The sequence below is a fragment of the Vulpes lagopus genome, chromosome 7 (assembly GCF_018345385.1).
Source record: "Vulpes lagopus strain Blue_001 chromosome 7, ASM1834538v1, whole genome shotgun sequence".
NCBI lineage: Eukaryota > Metazoa > Chordata > Mammalia > Carnivora > Canidae > Vulpes > Vulpes lagopus.
In genome coordinates, this window is record NC_054830.1 from 22,652,279 (window position 1) to 22,675,548 (window position 23,270).

The 23,270-nt window shown below is 42.0% G+C and overlaps 1 protein-coding gene across 3 annotated transcripts in view; it reads left to right on the plus strand.

Annotated features, from left to right (window-relative positions):
- The window catches only part of CACNA2D3 (calcium voltage-gated channel auxiliary subunit alpha2delta 3), an 833,484-nt gene that overhangs the window by 374,614 nt on the left and 435,600 nt on the right, over nt 1–23,270 (plus strand). For all 3 annotated transcript variants that reach the window (XM_041762548.1, XM_041762549.1, XM_041762550.1), the window contains exons 6-8: nt 9,460–9,591; nt 17,404–17,464; nt 17,562–17,712. In XM_041762548.1, coding sequence (XP_041618482.1) covers nt 9,460–9,591; nt 17,404–17,464; nt 17,562–17,712 — 344 coding nt within the window. The remainder of the gene's footprint in view (nt 1–9,459; nt 9,592–17,403; nt 17,465–17,561; nt 17,713–23,270) is intronic.

Consider the following 23,270-nt stretch of genomic DNA (forward strand, 5'->3'; position numbering starts at 1 on the left):
TGAAGGGACAGCATAGTCCCTCACTGGCTGTGTGGCCTCTCCTTCATTAGACTTGTTGCCTCATCTTTTGGAAACAGTATGGGCCTTCCCCGGAGCTGTGAATGCGCTGGAGGATGAGGGTGGAGGGTAGCTGCCTCCTGGGGACGTAGAGCAGCACCCAGAAAGAAAGCCTCGCTGAAGGTTTGCAATACCCAAGTGTGGGTGGTCACAGATTTCCTGTTCTTGCGGTTCCCGTTCTTTCATGCTGCTTATGAAGAGCTTCTATCAGTGAGAGGCGTACTGCAAGAATGGCTGGCAGGGGTGTACTTTCTGAAGATTTTTACAACAGAAAAATTGGTGTTCGTGAATCTGTGACAATCCGGCTATTTGGGGACACACTTTCCCCTGCTGCCATCAATAGATTTTCCCATGAGTGTGTGATCTAAGGAAGCATGCAGCTCCCCTTGGGCTGGCTCCCTCTCAGGCAGTGCTCAGGGGACTGTTGTCCAGACTCCCTGTAGTTGGGAGCTCCCTGCAGGAATACTGGGACATTGAAAAAGAGGGCTTCTGCCCTCATCAGAGCACAAAACCTGAGCCCTGCTGTGTGTGCTGAGCTTGTCCTCTTTACATACCCCTGGCTTGCTAGTACAAGCACCTGTCCTAGTGCAAGCACCACTGTGTCCCCCTTGAATGACAGCAGGAGCCTCTACACACTCCCTCCACCCTCACCCACCTGCCCCTGCTTGGTTGCTTTTCCAATGACCTTTTCCATACTGCCCTCTCTTCCAACCCTCCAGGGACCTCCACTGTTCTTGAGATTGAGAGCAAGCTGCAGACCACGGGCTTCAAGGCCCTGCTAGGTCCCCTAGCCCTAACTCCTGCCACCCATTGTGGGTATTTAAACTTGGCAGTTGGCAATGCCAGCACCACCTTGCCCCTCCCCCTCTGAATGCCTATTCACCCTGAAGATTCCAGCTCCATCAAATCTGTGCTGGCAGGGCCTTCCCAAAGAGTCTGTTTCCTAACATGTCTGGCCCCTTCTCCTACTAATCATGGCTATAATTTCATACATAATGAGATAATTATTGTGTTCTCTGCTTCTCCCATTGGTCTGTATGCTTTGTGGGGTTAAAGGCCGTGTCTGGTTTGCCCATTGCTTTTATCCCCAAATCCTAGCATGGTGCCTGGCAGTCAGCAAATATTTTCTGAATGAATGAATGAATGAATGAATGCATACTCTAAGTAGTACATGATTTATACCCTTTAACCAGCTTGTCCAGTGATAGAACTAGCTACCATAAATGGAATAATTAAGACAACAAAAGAGAAGCCTCAGTGAGCTTGGCTAGGCTACAGATGTGGGTGGATGCTGCAGGCTGGACAGGAAGTGGATTTGAAAAGGGATCTTGGGCTAGAACAGAGCATCTTAGAGCACCAGGCAGTGGGGTACAGTCTCTGCGTGATGGGTTAGCAGGAACTACTGATGCTTCTGGAGCAGGCCATGTTACATAGCACAGATTTTTGAGCAGGATGCTGAGTTCCAGCGAACTTCTGTGAGGGTCTTTGCAAGGCTAGTGTTATTCTAGGACTTCCTGGTGGAAAGAGAGTGACTGTGTGATGACCCCATTCCGAACCTATCAAAGATGAAGTTTGTTCCTTTTCCAACCAGAGAAAATCCTCAGGATGGAATGAGGCTCTGGTTTTTTCAGCTTTTTGCTACAGACCTGAAGGAAGACTCAGTGGGAAAATAATCTCTTACATATCTATCAAAGGAGATGTTTTAAATTAGTGAACACCAGCTTACCTACAATTTATAAAAAAAAATGCTGTTTTATAATCAGAAGTCCCTTGAGTTGTGCTTATCTTTACAGTGTCTTATCCACGATTTTATATCTTGTAAATGTTCCCTCTGCAAGTAGACCCCAAATCCAAATGCTGATGGTGACAAAAGACGCTTACTGGTGGCTCCGAAGCAGAGAACCCAAGGTGGATGCTTTAGGAGACTCTCACAGAGGGCCCCAAATTGATCCCTAGCACTACCTTATCTTCATTCACCCTGTCCTCTTCAGCCCATGCACAGGTCCTGAGCATGATGTGCAAAGATGCTACGTTTGGACCTAAAGACATCTTGACCCTAGCCACTTTCTCCAGGGACCACCTACTTAATTCTTTGCTGACAGCTGGGGACAGGCAGCCTGCTATGAGACATACATTACCTGGTGTCTAGACCACAGGTCCCTTGCCTCCCCTTTCTCCCATCCTCTAGTTACCGTCTGGTAGGCAATAAATAAAGTTCAAGGCCTCTGCTCAAGTTTTTCATTTAATAGTTTAGACAAGGAACTTAACTAATCTCTCCCTTGGGCTAGGTAATGTACTGGGGAAAAGGACTTTGGTGCTCCAAGGGTCAGTTTCCACATGTGGCAAATGGGGTAGGAAGAGTAGTTTGCAGTTGTCCTGCATGGCACGCAGCACATTGCAAATGTTTCAGAAATGACACCCTCTGCTGCTGTCATCATCATCGTTATACTTTGATGTCTATCATATAATTTTCCTCTTCTTAGTATCTCCAACAAAGACTTAGGAATGGTTTATTCCAGAAGGATAAGGAGTGACAAGGAGGAAGGAATGTAAGTTTCACCACAAAATTTAAAATACAATAAAAGAGGAGGGCTATTTAAAGTTGATAGATTTAAGGCAAAACAAAATCAAAATGTGGAGTCATTGACGTGAAATAGCACTGGGGAATTAATCCTGACGTCTAGCACACTGAGATAACAGTCTGAGAGAGTCTAGAGCACCTCCTGGAATTTGCCAAAGTGGTAGGTGTGTTTCCCATTCACTTGCTTTCCAGATCCATGCAGAGTGATTTGGCATTGGACCATGAATTCTCCGTATCCCTTTGGTTTCAGGATTGCCAGAAATAGCCTCCAGCTTTGTGAAAAGCAACCTGTGTTTAATATCTAGCACATCACTAAGTTTAGAGGAGGGGGATACGCTTGGCAAATAAATCTATTTTATAATTCAACACACATTAATGGCTATTTTCCAATACATATAAGTGCTTGATAATTAGCATCAAAACTATTCATTATTTAATCTATGATCTATTTATAATGAATGAGAGAGATGTCATTTACTTGCTGAAATGGGAGACATGAAGAGTATCTAGACATTCTCCTCTTGTATGTAGTCCAAAAGCAGTGCTGAGCAAAGCTCCTGCGTGGGCTCAGTACACCCAGCCCTCCCTGTGCCTGTTGTAAGTTCACATCCAGGAGACACACCTTCAAATACCTTTAGGAAAGCTTGAGATCCTTCCTCCAGCTTGTTATAGGCTGGAAATAACCTTCTTTTTTTTTAATTTTTTTTTGGAAATAACCTTCTTGATAAGGGCTGCACTTTAGAAACCCAGCTGAACATGAATTCAGATCCTTCAAACAATGGTTTTTGGGTTAACAGTAGTTTGTAATTCTGTGTTAGCCTGTAATTATTCGTGGATACTCAGATTTGCTAGAAATGGACCTGTATTTTGTGGTAGAAAATGTCAAGTTTAAATTAATATTGTGCTGCTCATTCACTGGAGAATAAATGATATTGAGAAAAAAGATGCCATGCATATCCGGTGATTTTGAGGTCTGGAGAGAAACTCAAGTGCTAAGTCATCCATAAGGATTTTGGTTGCTCAAAGGAAGTAGGCTATACTGACTATAGATTTCAGAAGATAAGAAATTTGATTTTCAAACCATGAATAGAAGCATGGGGGGCCTTGGTACTGGTGGAGCACAGATTATGTCTGCTAGGAAATGTATGCTTGGCAGGAAACTGTCCATCTGCTAGGTCTCTTCACCATGGCCTGCCCATCTCACCACCCCTATCTAGAAATAATTCCCTTGGTTACAGGGCCCCAGCAATACTCACTGCCTTGCTATTCCCTAGGACCCAGGTTTCTTCCTGCCTCAGGGCCTTTGCACTTGCCGCTCATGCTGCCTAGAAGCTTTTGCCAGTCAGCATGGTTCTGAACTGACACCTTCTCAACATTTGGATCTGTCCTCAGAGAGGCCATCTTGGACCACCCAGTTAGACTAACACCCCTTTCCCCTTTCCACACGTGGTGACTTTTAGGCCTCCTGTCCTTTTTTATTTTCTTCATCACACCCATTTCTGTCTGGAGTCCTTGTATTTGCCTATTCTCACCCTCATCAGACTGAAATGTCAGCTTCATAGTCTGTCTGGTTCTTTGCTGAATGCTTGATGTAGTAGGTGCTCAGGGAATGTTCCTTGAATGAACAAATGGATGTCAGAGTCATCAAGAGCATCTTTGCCCTGATAATTGGAGGAAGGGAGGAAGAGATATTGATAAAGTCTCACCTGGATAGGTCTAGGACAGGTGGACTGCCCCAAGTGGGGAGTTGGAGACTCACCACCAGAGCTGTGACTAGTGATGTACCTGCTGGTGGTAATGGAGCCCTCCCACTGCTAAGCATCTTCTATGCATTGTCTCAGAAACCTTTGAGCAAGAGTTGCTCTGATTCTCCTTCTACTCATAAAGACAGTGGGGCTCAGGGAAGGTAAGTCACAAGCCACTAGCTCACAAGTGCCAAGTGAGGTCTTATATCTAAGACTCCAACTCCAAAGCCTGCATCTCAGTCTGAGATGTGTGCTGTACTCTTAAGGTGGTGTCTAGGATTCTTGCTGCAGAGAACAGGGATGGAAGAAATGGGGAGCTCCTCTTGGGCTCTTACTTATTTATTGGCTCATGCATGGCATGAATAATGATCCATGCTTATGGACCATTTTGGATGTGCCAGTTGTTGTGCTAAGTGCTTTACATCCATTAATTTGCTTGAACCCATTAACTCAGGAGATGGACCTCAGGGTGACAAAAGGGGCTACTCATTCAAAGATACAGAACTGAAATGGAATGGTGTGTGAGTGTGTGGGGGAGTATGCAGAGAAAGCATCAGCCATCTGTAACTTCAGACAACCCTCATGTAGCAAAGTGCAAACTCATTGTGGGGTGGGAAGGCACAGGTGAGAGCAGTTATTTGGGTGGAAATAAGGGAACTATAAATGTGATTTTTGATGGGTTATAGGATACATTACAAAGACAGAGCAGGGATGCATGAGCCGCTTTTCAGATACAAATTGCAAGTAGATCACAAAGGTGGTGTGGGAGTCTTACTCTCTAAACATCTGCTAGTAGTCTGTTCTACTAAAAGCTGAACATCTGATAAATTTCTGACTGGCATCAGAAGTAATTTAATCTCTCAGAAGGTAGAGGAAGCAGGAAGCAGAACTGCTATTCCTGAACCTCATACTGACCACTATGAATAATAAGTTGATGCTGAATGTACAGGGATAGTGGAGAAAATGACCGTGTCACATGGAGTTCATTTTATTGAGCAAAGAATACTGGGCATTGACACATACACTGGGCATTAGGGGAAACTCTTTTAATCTGAGTTAGAGCATTATAGGTAGGACCTGTTGACAGAGATTGGGAAGAATGCTAAGCTCAATAAAATCATCATTCAGACATGAGAATCTGAATTGTTTCCATTAAAAGACCTTTAAACAGCCTTCAACGGGATGAGCACTGGGTGTTATACTACATGTTGGCAAATCAAACTCCAATAAATGTACAAAAAAAATTTAAAAATTAAAAAAACCAGAAGAAAAATAAACAGCTTTCACCAAATAAAAGGCCTATACTCATTAACTAATTCAGATTTTAAAAAGGGTACGTACAAACCACAAAATATGGGTATTTTATATAGCATAACTAAGGGAGTATGAGTACATGTAGTTGGCCAAATGGTGGCCTAGAAGATATGCCCAACTCCTAACTTCGGTAGATCCTGTAAATATGACTTTATTTGGAAATAGGGTCTTGCAGATATAATTAAGTTAAAGATTTTGAGATGAGATCATCTTGAATTTAGAGTGGACCCTAAATCCAGTGACTGGTTTCCTTAAAGAAAGGGAGCTAGGACACAGAAGTACACAGAGGAAAGGCCGGGTGTAGATGGAGGCAGGAATTGGAGCAATTGCATCTCCAAGGCAAGAAACACTAATGGTTGCTGCTGACCACCAGAGACCAGGAAAGAGACGTGGAACAGAGTCTCCCTCAGAGCCCCCAGAAGAAACCCATCCTGCCAACACCTCGATTTGGGACTCTGGCCTCCTGAATAATTTTCTGTTGTTTTAAGTCACCCAGTTTGTGGTAAGTTGTTAGAGCAGCCACAGGAAGCTAATAGAGTACATTAGTCCCGCTAAAAGATGAGGGGTGGAAGTGGAACCAAAGCTCAGATTAGTCGAAGACTCCTGGAAAACCCTAAATGAGGCAGCAGCAGGGGGGAGGGGGGCTTTTAAGCAAAATTTGAAACAAAACACAATCAAGGAAAAAGGGAAACTTGCTACTTAGGAGGATGCTGTTGTTTTTGCAAGTGACCTTAAGAAAGCACATCTGTTCAGCAGCCATAGAGGGAACATGTAGCTGGGATACTGATCCACAATGTAATGTTCACTCCCTCCTCAATAGCAGTGGAAGGAGCTGGAGATTTGGCTACATGGGGGTAATGGGATCCTTTGGGTTATTTCATTTCTGCTCTCTGTCAATGACATTGGGAAAACTATTTTTAACCTTTTTTAAAACCCAGATGTCTAGAATATCTAGATGAAGTCCTCATTTTATAATGTTATCATTTTCCTGTTTCTTTTCTTCATCTCTCTCTTTTTAAAAAGATGTATTTATTTGACAGAGAAAGAGAGCAGGGGGAGGGGTAGAGGAAGAGGGAAAGAGAATCTCCAGCAGAAACCCCACTGAGCACCGTACCTCACAAGGGGCTCCATCTCAGGACCCTGAGATCACAATTTGAACCGAAATCAAGAGTTGGCCACTCAGTTGAATGAGCCACCAATGTACTCCTCTTTTTTTTATCCCTTAGATGACTAATAATGGAGAGCAATTCAAGATATTTCTTTCTATTAAAATTGCTTGCTAAGCAATATTGTGAAATCAGCACACTCTGATGACTTTACAAGCCAGAGGACGTGTTTTCTCAAATATTTGATCAAACAGGTCTGTGTAACACAACCCCCATTTTAACTAGACAGTATTTTTTAGTGATTCTACTTCCCTTGTTAACCATACCCTGGGAAGATCAAAGTCCTCTTTTCTCAAAGAGGCATAATTTCAGAGTGAGATTTAATGTCGAAACTATTGATAAAATCATCCTCTGACCTTCACAGTTCCTTTTGTACTTCTGAAGGTGCCCACAGTTACCCAAGGGGCAATCTTAGGTTTCTAGAACCACCTGATGGCATGGGTAGCTTCTGACTACCCCCAAAGAAACCACAGTCAAGAAACAAATTAACTGCAAACTGTTTGGCTCCTTAACATGTTGAGGCAGTGAGTGAGTGAAATGGAATTTTTGCTTCTAATTGTGGAAAGTTTTTATATGATGGCAACATAATTGAGGCCATTGATGGAGGAGGCAAGAACCCCATGGAGTTTTCAGTGTCATTATTGTATTTACCTCTTTGTGGATTAATTTAAGTGGCTTTTGTAGCAAGGAATGAGTCACAATAATTATTGTCAGGCTTGCAGGAACAATAAAGGGTTCCATTCTCCAGGATTGTGAGGATAAAGTCTTTCTCAAAATTACTTTGCGGTAAAAGGTTAAATTGGTCATTTTCAGCCTCCCAGCCTATGATGTGGTTTATTATAGTTTATAAGAGTTTTGAGCACTTACCCTTGAGATAAGAGTCAGAATCCCACTTGTCTATGGAATCTGAGTAAGTGATCTGGAAGCCTAGACAGGCTAGAGGTAAGACAATACAAGAAGCCATGTCTATCCATTGGGTCAGGCACCATTTTGTGGGCTCTATCTCACACCTCTTCTGATGAGTATCTTGAGGCAGCAGGCTGGCAATGGGCAGGCCACTGTGGAGGAGGGGTGGGGTACACTGGTGCCAAGAGTGAGTTTCCTTGTCACTATACCTAATTACATGAACATTTCTAGCATTAGTTTGCTCATTGGTATACTATGCAACTTGAGGACTGGAGTGACCAAATCTGTCTTCATCCCCACTGTGTAGAATGGTGGGATCCGTAGAATAAAGATGCCATGGTGGGATTGCTGTCACATGAGGTCCCACAGGAAATTCTGGTGAGGATGCTGAAACCCAGGTGAATGGAACTGCTATACTGATGACTTTGTGAATGCTTTTTGCCATTTGTCCTCTTCAGTAGATTTTTTTACCCTTCCAAACAGCCATTTAAGACATGTATTATTATCCTTTTTATACAAATCACAGGTCAGAAGCTTTGTTGTTGATGAGTCGGGTGCTTTTAGGAAAGAACCTAACCTCCTGGTACTTGTTTCCACTTGTGGAGCATGGAGGATAGCAGTGGAACGAGTCTTGGAGGGCTGTGGTAGGGGGTAACGGGAGATGAGCTAAGCACAGTGCCTGCACCAGTGCTCCCACCCTCCTTTTCCTCACCATTAACATACTCACTCTATTATCATTCTTACCCTCATCATGCTGGGACTGGATAGTGATCTCCCTTCTTAACAGAATGCTCTATGTGGTATCATTTTGGAACAGGATTTCCAGTAGTTTTTCTTTTTATTTTAAGTGGATGGTCATCCTTAGTGATCTGTCTTGCTTCAGCCAGTATGCAATCAATACTTGCTTATTTTCCTTCTTTGTCTTTGCCCTTCATTCTTATCAATGGGCAAAAGGCAAGGGGTTATCTTTCAGCTACCAAGAGTGAGGAAAAGAGATTTCATAGGATCACAGGGGTAGAAGAGTAGACAGTTGTCTGGAATCTGCAAACAATCTTTGTTTTTAATCGTTCACTCATCCATCCATCTCTTCATGCATCCATAAATGTTTGGAATTTCTGCCATGTACTGGTCAAAGGGGTAGAGCAGAAGACCAAGTAAATTGATTTCTGCCCTCCTGAAGCTCGCCATCTGCTGAATGAAAGAAGTAGAGAGATGTAGTTATGTAATTCCAATTTACTTATTTTTTTTTTTTAAGTAGCAAATTTTGAAGTCAGAGGTGGAGAGAATTAGAATAGGACAGTGTTGGCTAAGGTCAGTGCAGTGAGAGAAAACACATTTTTTCTGTTTTAAATGCTGAGTTCTGAGGAAAAGGTGGAAAATAATGCTAAGAAGGTCTCTCTTTGCTTTCTCGAGAACTCTGTGCTGTGTAAGTTTGAAAGTTGCAAATAAAAGGATATGTCTTTCAAATAAGGAATCCCCAATAAAGGCACCTGGGTGGCTGTGGAGGCTTGGGCAGGATGAGGAAGACCTAATGTATGAAATTCCCAGGAGCTGAACATTTGGGGAGCTCTGGCTTTCTTCACAACTTCCTGCAAGATGAACCTCATGCTGCTGTTGCCAGCTCTGAGGGATGCCAGTGGGGATTCTATCTCTCTTTGGGTTGTAACATTCCTCTTCCCTTTCTTTTCAGACCCAGCAATCGTCAATGGGGTTTATTGGTCCGAATCCCTAAATAAAGTTTTCGTCGATAACTTTGATCGTGACCCATCCCTCATATGGCAATACTTTGGAAGTGCAAAGGGCTTTTTTAGGCAGTATCCAGGTGAGTATCCCTGCCTTGAGAATTATGATTGAGATTAATGATCCTGTGATATTTTTCTTTCATGTTCAGGGTTTAATTTTTTCCCCTCCCAATAGGGGAAAATGAAAGATTAAATTCAAATCCGTTAAATGTCTTATCAGGGTGTAGATAGCCAGGGGAGCCTGGCATCCGCATGTACACACATGCGCATGCATGTGTGCACGTGTGCACGCACACACACGCACACACGCAGGCACTTAGATCTACATATGGTTTCCACATCTTTCTCAATAGAGCCCTGTATAGAGCTGCCACCAAAAGTGAGGAATTGGGGTGTAAGACATACCATATTTGATCTTCCTGGACCAGAGTTTGCTTTTCTTACTCTTACTATTGTAACTAATATATCATTGTCGTATTACCATGGAAAAGAACAAGTCATCTGTGGGCTGAATTAAATTCTGACCAAAAGTGTAAGAAATGGAAAATTTGAACTTAAGTTTCCAGAGCTGACTGCCCTTGGAGGAAGAGCTTGAGATGGCCACAGCATCCACCACCAAGGTCAGCAACTCATCAGTAGGGCCACCTATGGTATTCTCAGATGGGTATGTTCATCAGAGCTGGTCCATCATACCTTTGGAGCAGGTGTTCCTTCTGAGGCCTCCCCAGGCCTCTGCTTTGCAATAAGAATTTAATTCTGGCTCAGTTTGAATGTTAATTAAGAAGGGAAGTTTTAATTTTGCTCACAAGTTGTGAAAACAGGACTTGAGGCTACAATTGTGCCAACATCACAGCTGCCGAAATTAACAAGCTCCACCTAAAAGAAGGAAAAAATGCCCTGCATAATCTTGGAGCAATTAAATGGAGTCTTTTATGTTTTCATTAAGTAAGACTAGGCACCTGATGTCTTCCCACTTTGAGGCACAGGGACCATCAGCCTCCGCCTCGAGGAGCCGTTTGCCCTGCACACAGCATCTGTCCCCTGAGACTTGCCTGCCAAGTGTCTGCTTTGCCAGATTATTCAACATTTCCCAAGAGCTGTGTTCAGCAGGGCATGCGTAGTTCTTCCTGGAGCTCACAGAAATTTAAACAATAAGCATCCTAGTAAAGATAATGTTATAATAAACAGTAGTCTATTAAAGTTCCAGTGTCACCAAATTGCAATCTGCTTTGATACACTCAACAGAGTAAATTTAACGCAGATGTTGCTGAAAATAAAACATGGTGGGGGGTTGATCCATTGAGGAAGCCACGGGGACCTCTTACCATCTTCCCATGTGGCATTTGGATGAAGGTAGAACCGATAAGAAGAAACCACAGATCATGTATTGTCTCCACCAGTAGGAAGTCCTCAAACTATGGTCATGGGGAAATTTGAAAAAAATAAAAATAAAAAGGTGCATTAGTCATCTCAGGCTGCCATAACAAAATACCACAGACTGGGTGGTTTAAACAATAGACGTTCATTTCTCATAGTTCTGGGGTCTGGGGAGTCTGAGATCAAGGTGCTGGCAGAAATAGTTCTTGGTGAGAGCCCTCTTTCTGGCTTGCAGATGGTCACCTTCTCCCTGTTTCCCCTCATGATAGAGAGTGGAGGCTCAGGTATTCCTTACTCTTCCTGAAAGGGCACTGACCACATGATAGGGGCTCCATCCCCATAACCTCATCTAAGCCTAATTACCTTCCCAAAGATCCGACCTCTTCAAACCTATTCATACCATCACATGGGGTAATGTTAGTCTTTAACTTATTAATTTTTTTATGGGGTGGGGCAAACATTCAGTCCACAACATAAGGGAATTCTCATGAAGGTTGTATGTAATAGGGGAGATTAATTTAATTTACATACAAGGTTTTCATCGGTCAGAACGGTTGACTCAGAAATGCTTACCATTTTTATGGCATTTGTGGGAGAATTTTGACTTTATAGAATTCCTGCATCTCTTCTGTGTTGTTAAAGACATGAATCAGAGTCCTCCTGAGGAGTTTCATGCCCTGATAATCCCCTATGGTCACTTGGTGCTTGGTTCTGAACAGAGGACACATCTCTTGTCTCTTGAACACAAAATGATCATTAGAAGAGTGATCAATTTATGGATTTTTGCTAAGATTTCTTGTTTTCAGGGTACTTCTTTCCACATTTAGAGTGGTGTAATAGTGTGAATCAGTTGTGTGTGTGTGTGTCCTTAAACAGAAGGGATATTTCTTCATTCTTACATAAGTGTATCCTCAGTCCTTATTTTGTTCCAAGCACTATGTGAGGTCCAGAGGATAAAATGGTGAACTTAACAGAAAAGGTCCTTGCCCTCATGCAGCTCATACTTTTGGGGAAATGTATTCATCAGGGATTTGGGTTGTAAGTGACAGAAACCTCATTCCAGTTAGTTCCAGCAAGGAATACATTTATTGGCTCATGTAACTTGAAATCTAGGGAATGTGCTGTTTTGAGACACAGCTGGATCCCAGTATTCAGCATTGTCATTTGGACTTTGAATCTTCCCTTCTCTTTTTTTAATCTCCACCTTTCTCTACTCTGACCATGTTATACTGGCAGGTGATCTCCTCGTGATGGGGAACGTGGATATGTGCATGTAGGATTATTTTTCAATTATGGTCCCAGAGGAAGACAGAGCATCTGTCCCGATGGCTTAGATGAAGGTCCCAGGATTATTCTGGTTTAGGTCAGATGCCCACATCCTCAAGTATGGAGGCCTGGACAGTGGGTAGGGCTAGCTATCTGAAACCCTCGGGATTGGTTAGGATTACTGTGGCCTTGCCTAGAGGGGATCCTAAAGGAAGGAACAGAGACCACCAGGGAGACAGACACAAATGAACAGGTCATGATGGTACAGTGTGTTTCATGCTAAGGAGGGAGAAATAGAAGGTGCTAGGAGATCACTAAAAAGGATAGAATCTCAGCTTTTGGAGGTAGGAACATGGAGTCTCTAAAAGGAGAATTTCAGTAATCATTAGCCTAGTAGCATACCTCTCATTATATTTTCTCTTTATGTATAGATTTACATAGGCCTCCACAAGTTCAGTGTAGGTTGCAAGGGCATGTGGCAACACTTTAGTGTGCTGTCCTTTGGATGATGTAAGTGTTCTATGTCTACAACGTTTAATATGGTAACCAGAGGCCACATGTAGCTATTGAGCATGTGAGATGTGCCTAACGAGACTGAACAACTAAAATATGAATTTTATTAATTTAAATCTAAAATTAAATAGCCACATGTGGCTAGTAGATGTTCTGTTGAAGAATGTAACTATGGGAAAAGACTTGTGTAGTCTGATACCCAGTTTCCAAGGTACTGGTCTACCTTTTGTGCCTGTATGACAAAAAGATCTCACTGAACACAGACAGAACTTCAGTGAGGCTCTTTGGAACACCAGCAACCACCACAGAAACAAAATACTAGTAAACGGCCTTTGAGCTCTGCAGGATTGGTTACGGTTACTCAGGCTTTATCAAAGCTCTGTTTATTTAAGTGTCATCCTTAGGAGTCTTTAGGAATGCTGTTAATATTAGTGTAATGTTAGGGGCACCTGGGTGGCTCAGTCAGTTAAGTGTCCGACTCTTGATTTTGACTTAGATCATGGTCTCAGGTGGTTAGATCAGGCCCCACATTGGGCTCCATGCTCAGTGGGGAGTCTGCTTGAGATTCTTTCTCCTTCTCCTTCTCCTTCTCCCTCTGCCTCTCTCCCAGCTGGAGTACATGCTCTCTCTGTCTCTGTCTCTCTCCCTCTAAAATAAATAAATAAATCTTAAAAGTAATAGTAATATTAACATTGATAATAGTGATAGTGACCCCAATTTATTGAGTACTGTGCTGGGTGCTTACAGAAGCATTGTCTAATATAATCCTCACAATAATCCTATGAGCTGGAGCTACTGTCATCTACATTTCACCAATGAGGAAACTGACCAAGAGGTTAACTGGCCGGCCAAGTCATACCACCAGGATGGAAGCGAGTTGATGATGGTGTTAATATTTTCATCACCTCTTTCATGCTTTGTTTTCATTGCAGTTCTTACTCTATAAAATATGAACTCTGGTCTGTAATCCTGAGCCATCAGACTTTCAGTCTCCATCTCCTTTGTTAGGATATCTGCCCCAGGAGGAAGGAGATATTTGACTCTCTATTATCATCTTCAAACATACATATTAGTATGTATTTGTTGAATGAAGAAATCACTCAGTGGATCAAAGTTTACCAGATCTATTGGCCTGTCACACTTGTAGTAGCAGCTCTGCCTCCTCAGATACAGTAGAGCTACTGCCACTCTGGGAAGCTGGTCACCAGCTATATAGTCTGGTGGGATTCAGTGACAAAGTGGGGACCTGGCATAAATATATTATAGAGTTATACTCCCTTTGTTTTCTCTATTGCTTACCTTTCTTCAAGTCTTCCCAAGCCAATGACTGCATCATTCCTTTTATCTTCAAATTCATGCCCCAGCCAACCTGGGTGACATCCCAAAAAGGCATATTGTCAATTCCAGAAATTACATAGTTCATGAGGGTGCTTCTTGGTTAAGTGTCAATTTCCTGGTTCTGAAATATTTAAGATGAGCCAACTATTATTTCTCTGGGATTTAAAGTTATTTGAACATTTAAAAAATATCTGTGTACATAAAAATTATATACTAAAAAGTTGATATAGCCTAAGGGAGGTAGTACCATCTGGGACAGGGTTTCCTTAAGTTTGCCTCCTAAAACATTTTGTCGTGAGATTGGAAAAGGAAGGGCTCGGGGGTCCGTTAGCTTGGCCAATGCTGCCTCTGAGATCCAGTTGTGGAGATTCAAAAGATTAAAGGCACTTAGGTGTCTTTTCCATGCATGACAGGGAAACAAATTTTACTTTATTCATTTAACTCATGCTAAAATTCAGAGAACTTCTTATGGGACATCTTCATAGAAATGCTTGTGTAAGGAAGAGCATGGTGGGTTGGGACTTGGAGACAAGTCCTACTCATAACTGGAAATCTCAGGAAAATCTTTTGAGTTCTGAGAACCTGAAGTCCCTGATACGAGTTGAAGATTTCGACCCAAGTGTCAAGTTTGGGCAAGATGGCCCCTCAGGGCTATCTAGTCCTGACTTGAGTCAAGGTATGACATTTATTATTCCACCTTAGGCAGCTATGCCTAGAACTGTCTCAAGATATTTTCTTCATCCCTACTCAATGTGTACCTCAAGTCCTCACCAAGAAGGGCCTGGGTCTTCTTCCCAGAAACCATGAGGTTTCTGCTACTACCTGGGCTCCTTTCCTCTGGCATAGACATGTGCATAGCCATACCAGAATTCCTCCAGTTCCTTGAACTTGACATGCTCTTCTCGACCTCAGTACCTTTGCACATGTCATTCTCTATGCCTGGGGTATTCTTATTCACCCTCTGGCCACTGCTTTTGTTTTATAAGTCTTACTCCTCTACAGTGGGTTGAGTATTGTCTCCCCACAAGTTTGTGTCCACCTGGAGCCTCAGAATGTGACCTTACTTGGAAATAGGGTTCTTTGCAGATATAATTAAGTTCAGATGAGATCACACTGAATTAGGGTGGGCCCTGAATCCAATATGACTGATATCCTTAGGAGAGGACAGACACAGAAGGAAGACAGAGACAGAGATTGAGGTGATGCAGCTACAAGGCAAGGAGCACCAAGGATTGCTGGGAGCCAGCAGAAGCTGAGAAGAGGTGAGGAAGGCATCCTCCCTAGAGCTTTAGAGGGAATATGACCCTGCCAAAACTTGATTTTAGACTTCTGTCCTTCAGAATTGTGAGAGAGCTATTTCCTGTTCAGCCATCCAATTTGTAGGACTTTCATTACATCAGCTCTGGGAAACTAGTATACCATCATTCTGTTCTCATTTGGGAAGATCCTTCTTCCCATTAGAGATTGGAATCACCTTTTGTATACCATCACAGCCTCAGGCACTTCTCCTTTGTGATATATCTGGTGAATGCAATTTTTTATCATGTGCCAACTTCCCTGCTTACATGAGGCCTCCTGAGGGCAGTCAGGGGCTAGGCCTGTCTTTCTCAGTCACTGCTCTCTCCTTCGACTAGCAGAGCACTGGAGTTTGATGAACATTGTGATGAGTAGGCAAAAGGCTCTGGGGTTGTCCCATCTGTTCTGCTTTCCTCTGGAATTGTATCCTTTACCATTTTTCCCAACAGACTAATTTCATGTCAACTTTTTAAAAAGCACCAAGTACACAGCAGTGCCCCGGAAGAGTTACAAGCCCATTTACAGGGGAATGATCTCAATGCAGAAGGAGAGCATTGGGTGTCATTAATCTCTTCCCCTGAGGCCCTAGCCTACATGCTGGGACTATAAGAAAGAATTGTACCTTTTCATGTCCTAATGGGGCACACAGGGATGGGGTGTGATGGGGAGGAAGGATGGCAGAGTGGGGAGGGGTGGAACAGGAGCAGGTATGGTCCCGGTCTAAGAACATTCACCACACTTCAATTCAAGAAACAAATATCAGCTGAAGGCCTACCATGGGTTAACACATTTAAAAAGAATTATCTTTATTTGGGCTCAAACCAATGCTTTGTGAAATTGGAACATTACCTAGCCTCACCATGGATATCATTTCACTCTGTGTTAAGACCATGCTACCTTAACTGTACTTGACTTTATACAAAGCAGTATATTCATGATTTTTAAATAAGTTATATTCTTGTCCCTTAGTGTACAATATCATGTCAGTTTTATTTTATCTTCATTGCCTAATGACCTTCAATTGGCAGTGGCTTCTCATACTTCTGGCTTCTGATTTGGCCTATTTATAGGTGGGTCATGTAGGTATAAAGAGAACAGAATAAAATGAATCTTTAGGTAACAAACTGCCATCTCATGGTTTTCTGAGTAATAATTTGGGGCTGTTATCTCAAGCACGTATTCTTATTTCAGCGTGGTCCAGAAAGCTGGCCATCAGGAATTGGATAGGAGACTGCCAGTGCTACCATCTGAGTCAGGATTTCTTTCTACAAAAATAATTTTTCTGTTTTTATTTTCTTCACTCTAAAGTCTGTATTTTAAATCCTCCATCCGTGAGCAGCACTGATGGCTGAAAACAATGATTCGCTATCTTATTTTTAGTCAGCAAACACTTTCCTTTTTAAATCAAATTGTATTCTCAAAAACCGAGTTGTAAATAGAGAATGCCAACCTTGGACGTATCCCGACCAGTCTGCAAACCACAAGATGAAGGATATGGGATCCCATCTTACACATGGGGAAAACTCTCCAGGCTTCAAAGCCTGAAATTCAAACTTTGTAATGCAGCATAATTAGGCCCATTTTTTCCATCTCAGTATGGAAAGCCAGGCCAGTATTCCTGATTATAAATACAGAAGTGACGGGGGAACAGACCTGCGTGTATTCTGAGATGGAAATGTATTGATGCTTTCTACTCATGTGCTACACATACTGCTTTGCCCAGACCCAGGGACTTGGCCTGACTCTGCCCAGAAGTCTATGAATGATGCTACCAGGTCCAACAACTTGTGAGACGGTGAGAAATGACCATTAGCCACAGGAAGGGGCTGGAGTCTCATCCTTTGTTGACAGCACATTGCTGAAGATGTCCCCACTCTCCAGCAGGTCTTAGAGCAACGGAGCTAAGGACATGTTTGTTATAGTGTTACAGCCCTAAAGCACCTTCCCAGAGATGGCGATGGAGCATGTGATGAGCTCCAGGGCTGGTCGTTGCATGTGATTTTTCACCCTGTCTGTTCAATCAGCAAAGCAGAGCAGCCTTGAAATGCTATGAATAAATATTTGAAGTTTCTGGGTTTCTCATAACTTCATTTTTCTTCTAGGGATTAAATGGGAACCAGATGAGAATGGAGTCATTGCCTTTGACTGCAGGAACCGAAAATGGTAGGAAATGGTCAGACTTCTTAGATACTTGTTAAAGGAAGAACTTATGGAGAGGTTCATTTTTACCTCATTTTTGCTTAATTTTCCCCTGACTTAGGTACATCCAGGCAGCGACTTCTCCGAAAGACGTGGTCATTTTAGTTGATGTCAGTGGCAGCATGAAAGGACTCCGTCTCACTATCGCCAAGCAAACCGTCTCATCTATTTTGGATACACTGGGGGATGATGACTTTTTCAACATTATTGCTGTGAGTGCAGCTGTTTTGTGCTTTCTCTGCACTTTGGGTTCATCTAATCTTTCAATAGCAACTGATTCACATTCTCATTGCTTTTGTACATACAGCATTAGATGTCCCGCCTAAGATGAGGACAGGTTAGTCCCATGGGGCTTCACTGAATCCGTATGCTGGAATGGCTTTCAGAGTCTGGGAGAGCAGTGGAGCACATTTCCTCTCCACAAGCACTCAGGCACTACCATCTGCAAAAGTAGCACCAGATTTGGTTTTCCTGGGGAGCCAACCTTTTTGAAACCTTAGGGAATTAGATCTTGCAAGATGTTCCTTAAGTGGCTAGTGGAAATTAATTTTAAGCTAGATTAGTCTGATGACAATGATAGTAATAATAATCATGATGATGAAATAACTAAACTGTGGAGAGCTGTGTAAGGCTCACAGAACACTCAATCTCAGCTTTAGAAACAAAAGCGGCATTTATTAAGTGCCTATGAATGCCATTTGCTTACTCTTTGTGTTTTCATTGCTTTGTTCCTCACAGCAACTCTAGGAGGTAGGAGATGGTTTTGGCATTTTCTCAGTTGATGCTGGGGTTGAGAGGGTCATTGACTTGCCCAAGGTCCTAGAGCAGGAAGGTGGGAGACCCAGGACCTAAGCAGGCAGTAACATGCTTCCTGGAAAGGAGCATTGATTTCTGGTTTCCATCTCTAGTTCTTTTTCCTCTTCGTCCCAATTATGTGATGTGACATCCCTCCTACTCTTTCCCTAAAGATTATAGCCAAAATGAGGCTGTTTCTTTTCCATGAGTACCTAACCAGGTTCTCCTGCCCAGTGGTCAACAGTGCTTTGCCACATCACCTCTACCTAGGACATCAGCTGGAGCTTCAGTAATCACATCACCCTGAGTTGCTGCCAAGGATTACCTGAGCTGGGGCACAGGATGACCACTGGACCAATGGCAGGATATGAAAGAAGGGGTGTTCTTTGAAGAACAGCATAGATGGGCTCCAAGTGTGTGGTCTGTGGCTTGCCCAAGCTTCTGAGCAGAGTGCGTCATCACCAGGCCCTCTATCTGGGCAGCCTTCTGCATGGGCACAACACCTTCTTATACCTGCTAGGGAGAAAGCATGAGTGTTTAAATGACATTGGGTTTATATTACATTGGGATTACTTGAATTAGTGTCCTGCCTGCATACTTCTGATGAGACTGAGCAAGAAGGCACAGCTGTGGGTCCCCATGATTTATAGCTTCTGATTTTAAAAAGCCCTAAAAAGAAAAGGAAGAGAAAGAGAACAATACATTGCATGGGAGCAGGGGTTAGCCTTGTTTATTTATTCAGCTATACCCAGTGCCTGGGACAGTGACTGGCCAAAAGAAAGAGTTTAAATATGTGTTGAAAGAATAATCCCTAGATCCGTCTTGCCTCCTTCTCCTAAGTGTCCGATGTGGACGTTCTCATTGGGGCTTCACCCCAGCTCTGTGCCACGCAGCACAGAGACAGAGGTGCCACAAGTAGAAGCCATCAGTGTGCGGTCCCACAGCTAGAAAAAGTGGCTCAGTAAGAACTCAGAAACTGGCTTTACCTTATGTCTGCTTTGTGAGCAGAAGTGAAAAAAATTAGCGGAGCAGCTCAACCTTGCTGTAAAACTGGCCGCAGGGCACAGTTCTTTCAGGGAATCTTTCAGACAGATCTTTGGGTTTCTGAATCAAGCAAAGTTACTCTAGTTACCAGTCTCCTTGTGAATATGCAAATATAGCTTGATCCCCCACACATCCTGGAGCATTTACAGATAAGAAGCAGCTAATTTGGGACTATCTTTCTTATTAATCTTTAATTACTCATTACAGAAGTATCAGAAATTAGCATAATAAGAAGTGCTAACTAATTACATCCAGGATCCTTTATCAGTCAGGATTTATTGTTCTGTTAACAAAACCAATCGATTGAAATAATCTTTGTAAGTTCATTAAGATATACAAACAGTGTCAACTCAATAATGAAGACAGAGCGATTAAGATAATTAGCAGTAGACATGCTAGTTATTTTAGAGTAGTTAAGGGAAAAAATTATTATTTTTTTTACCCCAATTGCCCCCTTATATAAAGAAGCCCATTAGAGGTCCCATTAACCCTCACTGTACATCTGCTTGTTGGTTTTCAATGTAATTGATCAGCTTCAAGACTATTTACATCATTATTTTGAGGAATAGAAAGATACTCTGAACTTTTTTATGTGAAGCCTCTATAGTAAAATCATGAACTCTGTCCCCTAATGGTTAAGAGAATGGATCAAATTCGTTAGTAAATTTATATTGAAAGCCCGAGGTAATAAAAGGAACCGTTTATTAACAGTAAGTTTTACACATTGATTGTCTTATAGGCAACGCATGTGAAATTTTAAATAATTCAGAAAAGTTCCCATTCCCTTGCTGTTTGCCACTTATTGTTCTGAATTTTTCCATGTATATGAACATATATAATTTTTCCACAGCAATAGAATCCTCTTTTCCAGAATATTCAGCAACTTGCTTCCTTACTCATAAGCAAGTGTATTTGAAGACCAGAGCACTTCATCACATCTAGTTGATGTTAATTATTTAACCAGCACCACCGCCCCCCCTTTGCTGGGCATCATGCTGTTATGGGTCTCTTTTTCACTCCGAGAATGGACTTGGCCATGTATTTTTGTAGGACCGGGTGTGCTTCTATTGAATAATATCTAGAAGCAAAATTGTTGGCCCAAAGGGTATGCACATACTTAGGTGTTATGAGAATTTCCATTAAGCAGGATATTATGTTTACACACCTAAAAGCTATACAGGCATACCTTGGGGATATGGTGGTTTTGGGTCCAGACCACCAAGATTTAACAGATATTATGATAAAGTGAGACAAATGAAGTTTTTGGTTTCCCAGTGCATATAAAAGTTACGTTTACACTATTCAGTAGTCTGTAAGTTTGCAATGGCATTAAGTCTGAAAAACAATGTATGAACCTTAATTTTAAAATACTTTATTGCTAAAAATTGTTAACCATCACCTGAGCTTTCAGTAATGATCCCAGATCACCATACCAAATAGGATAATGAAAAAGTTTGAAATATTGTGAGAATTACCAAAATGTGACAGTGAGACACAGAATCAGCAAGTGCAGTTGGAAAAAATGGTGCCAATAGCCTTGCTCTGCAGAGGGTCGCTACAACCCTTTAAAAAGTAACCCTGTAAGTTTCCCTCTGTGAAGCACAATAAGATAAGGTATGTCTGTATCAGTCAGCTCCATCTGCTGTAACAAAATACCATAACCTGGGTGGCTTACATGCAGATATCTATTTTCTTATAGTTGTAGAAACTGCAAAGTCCAAGATCAAAGTCCAATAGGGTATGGCTTCTGTAAGAATTCCCTTCCTGGCTTGTAGACAGCCACCCTCTTTTTGTGTGTGCTCATGGAGAGGGAAAGAGAAAAGGAGCAAGCTCTGTCCTGTCTCCTTTATGTGGGCACTAATCCCATCATGAGGCCTGACCCTCATGACCTCATCTAGTCCTAATCACCTCCCAAAGGCTCCATCTCCAAATACCAATACTTGGAAGGTCCTAAATCATGAATTTATAAATGGTGAATCTCCATGTGCATTCCCTGAAATTGTCTCTCTCAAGGTATGTTTTACCAACATTGCCTTGCCACATCATGGTGGCAGATTTTTTCCTCCATTATGTTTTTCTACACTGGCAAAATTGCTCTAGTAATATGTCGTATGTAGGTTCTTCAGTCTGTTTAAAATGGTTACTTGCCTCCGTCTAGAGGGACATCCCACTGCAGGCTCTTGTAAATGCAGGGGGATGGGAGGTCTGAAGCTCTTTCCAGAATGCCCTGCAAATCAGTTTGAGTGCATTGTTCCTGTAGGCTGGATTCCATTTACGGAAGAGGACATTATCATTTCACCCTTCATTACACTGTCAGCTTTCTCCTGCTGGCTGGGTAGATGTGTGAGGAGACATTTCAGAGTTTTAGAGAGAAAGTAAAGAATACATTCTTGTTTTTCAGTGGCGGAAGCCCTTGTGTGTTGTAGGTATTTGTTTATACAAATCTATTTCATCATTGCCGCTCAGTTTTCAGGGTCCTCATAGGCAGGGGTAAACAGTGGAAAAGCCTTTCCTTGGCCATTTCAGTCAGTTTTGCATGTTTGCATATTTGTATGAAGCTCATTGGCTAAATGCATCTTATATGCCATACTGCAAAGCTTCCAAGTCAGGTCTTTCCAGAGAATAAACATGAAACGATAATGTTAAAAAACTGTTTTGGCTTTCATGGGCAGGGTATTGCAAAATCTAAGACTGATGAACTAAATGATCAAATTATAGAAGAATAGAAGAAATATGAGAGTGATTTTGTGCAGCCGAAGTTAAAATTTAAGGTCAAACCACTGGTGCATGAAGAGAGATGTCACTGACAAGAGAAAAGGCATATTTTTCTGATTTGCTTTGAAGTCTAACTACAAGCCATGCATTAAATTAACAATATTATCATAAAAATGAGGGTGCTAATTCTGTCCGATGCTGAAATTTGAAAAATGATTTTACAGAAGCCTAAGCCATGCATTAAATGAACACAATATTAACTGGACTGATATTGTTAAATCAATTTAAATGCCTCCTGCAGCCTGTGTTTGTGCAGAGCTGAATAGAGAAGAGCATCATTTGTTAGTTCAACCCAGAAGTTTCTGGTGCCCTGGTTTTAATTTGTAGGATTTTCTTTAGAACCGTTTCTCCAGTGCTTTGTCTGCTATGGATTTGCTTTTTAAAGTAATCGATTCCGTATTAAAAGTATGAGGATGGTATTTTCTTGCAGTGCTCATTTGTTCTGTACTACTAATTATGTCCAGTCGTGTTTCAAATTACACAAGAAGCTTTTGTAATGCAGAAGATCTCAGGGATGCCTGTGTTGGTGAAAATATTGTGGGTTCATCTGCTTCGTTACATAAGCCCTACACATTTTCATTCTAAAGGTTGTTTAATCAAAAGTGCACCGATAAAACCATATAAATATTTAATGGAGTTCCAGTAATTCTACATCAGTTTTTTGTATTGCGTGAGCATGCCAGCATTTTAATTCTATGTTCTTTTTTTGTTGTTTGTTTTGTTTTGTGGAACTTAGGATTCTCTAAAACGTACCCACTTACTTCATTTACTTTTTGTTTATCTGTTTTTTTGAACGGGGGAGAGATTCTCTTTTTTTCTTTTTTGTTTTTTTCTTCTGTCAATTTTTTTTTCTCTAGGCTTTGTTTCTCTTCTTTTCCCTGTGTGATCTGCTCTATGACTTTGCTTTTCATTTGTTTGTTCTATTTTTTCATTCAATGAATTCTATCGAGTGCTAAGAATGAAGTATTATATGAGGGCTGCCACTGTAAATAAGGAAGACAGATTGTCCTCTCCTGTGGACCTTGAATTGTGTGTGTGTGTGTGTGTGTGTGTGTGTGTGTGTGTTGGGTGTGGGGACAACCAGGAAGCAGATGCTCAGAGCCCAGTGGGGGCAGTGCAGTCTTTGAGGGAGTGGTGAGGGGGCCTGGGAGAGCAC